The 6,076-nt window shown below is 40.9% G+C and overlaps 1 protein-coding gene across 3 annotated transcripts in view; it reads left to right on the forward strand.

Moving 5' to 3' along the window:
* LOC119436717 (E3 ubiquitin-protein ligase COP1-like) overlaps positions 1–6,076 on the forward strand; it is a 59,431-nt gene extending 53,355 nt beyond the window's left edge. For 2 of the 3 annotated variants that reach the window (XM_037703692.2, XM_037703694.2), the window contains exons 18-21: positions 5,441–5,529; positions 5,613–5,672; positions 5,736–5,780; positions 5,851–6,076. In XM_037703692.2, the coding sequence (XP_037559620.1) occupies positions 5,441–5,529; positions 5,613–5,672; positions 5,736–5,780; positions 5,851–5,868 (212 nt within the window). In that variant the 3' untranslated portion in view covers positions 5,869–6,076. The remainder of the gene's footprint in view (positions 1–5,440; positions 5,530–5,612; positions 5,673–5,735; positions 5,781–5,850) is intronic. The other variant, XM_037703693.2, reaches the window with a different exon arrangement.

Here is a 6,076-nt window from a genome sequence, read left to right on the forward strand (position 1 = left end):
GCATGCCTTCAAAACTGCGTGGTCGCCAATTTCTTTCCTCCATGTCGTCCTCCATGATTGGGTTAGTAGCGGGCCCTGTTTTGTCTGCAGTGGTTGCAGCGAGCAGTAGTTTAGTTTTCACAGTACAATGTCACAAACATGGCGGAAGCTGTTGATGACCAATTCTACTGTCGCCCCCACGCTGGCATTAACCTGCCGACTACATAGCAATGGACGGGCGATGTGTTGCTGACCAGCGCTCTGGCAAAAAGATAATAGGAATATGCGTGGGGTAGTGAAAAGCATGTCTCGAATGAAAATGCGGGTCCTGCGCCGCGACCTCACTGTGAAGGAAGTCTTGAAGCCCTCACTGCTGTGTGCGCTAATCAGTCATGAGATGATGAAAATTGCAGCTTCCACACAGCTTTTGTGCAAAATATAAACAATATTTGTGGATTAATTCAGTAAATACAAGTGTCTTGATGCTGTAAGCATTTGTTTATTGTTCTTACCCTCAATAATTTGACAGTCAGTTAATTCGGAAATTTTTTCCAATCCTGTGAAATCTGAATTAAGAGGAAGCTTTGCTTGGGCCTAACTCCGATGCCGCCTATTCAGATACATGTAAAACACAGAAATGCTTTTCCGAGATAACCCCTGGGCCGATTTTAATGAAATTTGTTGCAATTCAGAAAGTTAAATCCTAGTAACTGTTAGAAGAAAAATTTTGGTTAGGGCCTGACTTATATTACAAAAATTACTGAAGATCGGTAAGTTAAAAAAAAAATGGAAGCACAAAGTTTACAGATTCATAACTCTGTGCCAAGACAGATATCGCACTTCTGTAAACTGCATCTGTTAGAACATCCAAAGTGGACAAATTTGATATATTAATTTTTATCTTACATAAATTTGTTACAATGTCCTACTCACATATTAATGGCGTGTTTCAGAGTCATGTATAACACATCAGTTTTGTCCACGTTAGAAGTACTATTAGATGCAATGTACAGAATTGTGATATCATTTTTCATGGCTGAGTAACAAAGCTGTAAACTTGATAGTTTCGTTTTGTGAAAAGTTGTGATTTTCAACAATTTTTCTAAAATATCAACAGCCTAAACCAAGATTCTGCTTTCAGCAATCACTAGATGTTAACTTTTTCTTTTAAATGCAACAAACCTCAACAAATTTGGTGTAGTGGTTGCCAAGAATAACAATTTCTCTTTTCCCATGTATCTAGATAGGAGCCCCTGGGCTAAAGCTTCCTCTTAACAAGGCTTTACTGTATTTACATATTTTCCTCACCAGCTGAAAGGCCCACACTCTACAATGACAAATTGTAGTACAGAAACACGCAGACGTACAGAAAATGAGCTGCCAAACAAGTGCTAATGATGTCAAACTACAAGGCTAAACAGCCACAATCTTATACAGTTTATTTTTGGTATATGTACATGCATTTAATTTGCTGTCCTGGTTTACCCAACTGCGCACACGTGTGTAGCTGGAACTCAGCTTTATGGAAGTCCATGGTGATGTGAGTTATCTATTATTTTAAATCTGAAATCGTGGGTATGGCAAGTAAAATGAGCAGTTTATTAAGCAATTTTATCTATATACTATATTACGTACTAATGAGCAGTTTATTAAGCAATTTTATCTATATACTATATTACGTACTTCAAGCTTGCTGTTACACACTTGTCATGTGCTACAACTACACACATTGTCTCCACGTTTCCTCCACGCAGCCAGGAAACTGCATCTGGGTGTTGATTCGGTAGCTTTTTTTCTTTCTTTTTCTGTAGGCTGCAGTGTGGAGTCAAGGAGAAATGGTGTACAGTAATCAGACAGCAATAATGTGGGAATCAGCATAAAATATTATACCGTGTCCTTTCTTTTTGCTGAGTGGATTTGATGTTGCTAGGGAACACAAAATGTTACACTGTGCTGCATTGGTGTACTTGCATTTTAGGCTATGTTTAGTTGGTTTGTTCTCTAAACATGCTTTTTAATCTACAGATTTAAAATTAATCTCCTGTGGCAGATGAGACTTCCATCTTTTCATGTGCCCTGAAGTGAAACTTAAGTGTTGATCAGTGGGACATTTTTAATTAACTAATTAGACATTGCAATTTTTGATGTGCTTTGATTTTGTGTACTTATTGCATGGGCCCGAACTAGCAAATTGCTAAGGGCCCAGATGCTTTTGTCACCCATTTTTGTATGCATCTCTCGCAAAATAAATTGAATTGAATTGAAATGCAGGTAAGGTTTGCCTCTTCCAAGTAATCTAGCTGAAGTGTTGAAATTGAATTATATGCTGTAGGTGATATTTTAAAGGTCTGTACAGATTGAAAATGAAAAGCAATATCTGATTAAATGTTAGTGAATTTTGATTGAAGAGTTTATTATTGTTGTGCCATAATTTCTTTGTTTGTCTGTGCAAAAAAGTATTTTTTAAAGGAGCCCTGAAACACTTTTTGAACACAGTAAGAAAACGTTGCTAATCTGTTGTAGAGGCTGCTGCAAACATGTGAGCCAAATATTACTGCACTGCATGCAACAGAGAATTTACGATCTAATGTCAAACACAGCAAAAAATTGCTTGCTCTTGCTTCCGCAATGTCCTCATGCAGCAGCATTGAAAGCAGCTGGCTGACCAATGCTATTGGCTGAATTCATGATAGCGAGAGCGTTCTCAGTAATACATAATTGCTAATTTTCAATTAAATCAATTAAGAATATATATGTCTGTGATCTCAAAAAGACAGAAAAATCATTTCTTCTTTGCACTGCGCATAGCTGTGACTGCTGCGTGGGGCCTCCGAGATTGCAGCGGCGTGCTGCGTAGTGTAGTATATACCGTGGCCGCCATGGGGTGCCATGACGAGCCCTTTCGCCGCCGCGGCACTCAACTTTTGGCCAGGGCTTTGCCCTCTTGGCTTCTCTGCTGTGTAGCTTCCAGCGCGCTAGCGGAGACGAAAGGAAAGAGAAAGCCGGGTATCGGTGCGATAACTCTACGTATAGTTGAAGGATACGAAAAATTTTTTTGCTGCATGAAATTCGTGAGATGACGTTCTTTAATAGTGAGGAGTGAGAAAAGTGCTCAGGGCCCTTTAAAAATTGATCTTTTCTCTACTGCACTTTTTTTAAGTTACTTAAATATACACCAAAAGAAAATATCAAGTTAATTCAATTGCTTATCTGTCTAGAAGTCTTAGAAGTCTATCATTGGCTTATGGGTGCCAATATACGACACTGTTGTGTAGGAAACTGCCACCAAATGTCTTGCTGCCACTCCTCAATTTGTATCGCCCGCGCCCACACCGAGGCCATGACGTAATCTCAACGTAACCACCTCTGCCACTATCTGCAAAGCAGCCACTCCTCTTTCAACTCGTGTTGGCGGTGTTCCTCGAATAGCCCGCCTCCTGCCTTGGCTCCGTTTTCTGGTTAGCAAGTGGCACCAGCTGCCCTGTGCCATGACATCGCACCATGCACCACCACGGCTGGGCTAGAGGGGAGACGCATGCACTCATCTTCTGCCTTGCGCTTCGGTGCTAGTTCCCACCTTTCACCGCAGATAGATTGTGGCGCTGTCACCCTGCCCTGCCCTTTCCGGTTCAGCTGACTGGACAGGATCATGGCTGGGTTAGAGGGAGAGAGAGGAGGGGAAAAAAAAAAAAAAGAAACAGACGGCCATATTCTGACCAGTTTCCTTCGCCCATGCCTTCCACTGTCCTGCCTCCTCTCAGCTGGGATGTAGGGCAGGGTCGAAGCGTGCCTACTCGGTGAGCGATGAAACTACTTGTCAAGAAAACAATCCATTGTTCCACCGATAGGACCGCAGGCCATATGAAAGAGCATGCGGTCTCCCCTCTAGCCCAGCTGTGGCATCATATGAGGGAGGTACCATACTCCACGACAGGTTGCACCACGTTAATTTTACATTTTTGTTATATTCTCACTAATATAAGCACTGCTATTGCTACGAGTGACGAATTTATTTATTACAGAAGCCTAATCTTTCAATCTAGCTCGACTTGATATCTTCCTTTAGTAAGGGACAATAAAGGCAAATAATAAGTCAAGCTAAAGTGATCGATTAGTGCTTGAGAACGTCTTCTAAGGTGTCAATATTATTGCGAACAGAGCTTTAGTAATTGAGAAATTGAGGTAAATGCAGGACATAGTTAGAGACTCCACTGGGAGATTGAGTACTAGCCCAATGACGAAGGCACTCCTTATTATAATTTTGTCACTAGTACTCAACCATTCTAAATAAAAAAAGATCATTGTATTGTATTATAAGATGAAAGAAAATGGCCACAGCACTGAGGAATAAAACCAGCAACCTCACATTATGCAGAAGACCATAGACATTGGACCACTACTGTGGCGGGTTTTCAGCAGACTTAAAGGGACACTAAAGGCATATACTTTTTTTAAGTTACTCAAAGGCGGGTGATTCAGTTCTATTTGATTAAAAAAAAAAGACCTAGTTGATGTTACCCTTGATAACGACACCGGCGGTTGAAAGGTTTCATTTTCTCCACTCTATGCCGGTGGCGTTTTCGTGTTTCAGTAGTTTCATTATCGTATAGTACTGAGCTGGTTTTACTGGCTCACAAAACTCACACAAACTGCATGTTGCAGAGAATTCCACGCCTATGTTATGTCATGGTATTCCCGAACGATTCATGCCACTTGAGCAAGAGCAGTTGCAGCAGTGAATCTTGCCTCGATTTCTCTGTGGCTGTGCGTTTGCGTTTTGCGCAGAAAACCGTAGCGCCATCTGTCAGGCACCGTTTTACTCACCGATGGTAGTATAAGGTGGCGATGGCATTTGCAATGTCACCAGTCCCCGCTCGGGGGCGGGCAATTTGAATTGTGCTAAAGCTATGCGAATCCTTTAGACGCAATTTTCTTGTAAACTAAGTCTTTTCTTGGCCCAAAACAAGCGCTACAAAGTTTCTGGAATGGTATTTGAACAGTCCATGTCGACTCAGTATTTGCCTTTAGTGTTCCTTTAAGTCTGCTGAAAACCCGCCACAGTAGTAGTCCAATGTCTATGGTCTGCTGCATAATGCGAAGTTGCCGGTTTGATTCCTTGGTGCTGTGGCCACATTCTAAAGGAAGCGGAGCGGAACACAGAAATGCTCGTGTGCCTTGCTTTAGATGCATTAAAAAAAAAAAAATCTGATGTCTAGAGCCCTCTGTTACAGCGTCTCTCTCTCTTGTGTGTTGCTTTGGGATGTTGAAACCTATCAGTCAGTTACAGCTTTTGTTTAAACACTTGGTATGCTGGTGATGTAGTAAAAACTTTCTTTGTGATTGCAGCATTTAATGAGATATATATATTGACTTTGTGGATGGAAAACTTTAAGACTTTGTGGATGGAAAACGTTAAGATGCATCATATGTGACTCTAAATTTGTTTTCCTTTTTCATATAGGAAGTGAAAACAATGCTCTGTACATTTACTACAAGGGGCTGTCCAAGCAAGTGCTGACATTCAGGTTTGACGTGGTACGGAATATCTTGGTGAGTGCAGAACCCACCTTCAGGTGGGAAGGCATGGCATATTCGGCTGATTTTTTTGTTTTTTTTTGTTTGCATGATTTAAGGAAAAGGACAAAAAAGAGGAAGACAGCAACGAGTTTGTCAGTGCAGTGTGCTGGAGAATGGTAAGTTAGGGTGTTTCACAACCCACTCTGCTATGCTACAAATGTTCATTTGTTTCTTTATAGGGCTCCAGTGTAGTGGTAGCAGCTAACAGTCAAGGAACTATCAAGGTATGAAAGCTGGTTTTCCACTCACTTATATTTCAGCTTTTCACGGAATTTCTTGCTTCTTTTCTTGCAGGTGCTAGAGTTGGTATGAAAGCTGAACTTCTGGGCATCTTGTTCGAGTTCAGTTACCATCACATTGTGCAGATGCACAGCTATACTCTTAAGTTAGAATGTGCTGCTTAGTGACTTTTATTTTACTGTACATACTGTATTCATTTACCTTTACCTATACATTTTGTTTTCCCGTAAATGTTGTTTTTCATGTGTGGACAAAATAAATGCACTGAACATGTTGTAAA

The sequence above is a fragment of the Dermacentor silvarum genome, chromosome 1, assembly GCF_013339745.2.
Source record: "Dermacentor silvarum isolate Dsil-2018 chromosome 1, BIME_Dsil_1.4, whole genome shotgun sequence".
Taxonomy (NCBI): domain Eukaryota; kingdom Metazoa; phylum Arthropoda; class Arachnida; order Ixodida; family Ixodidae; genus Dermacentor; species Dermacentor silvarum.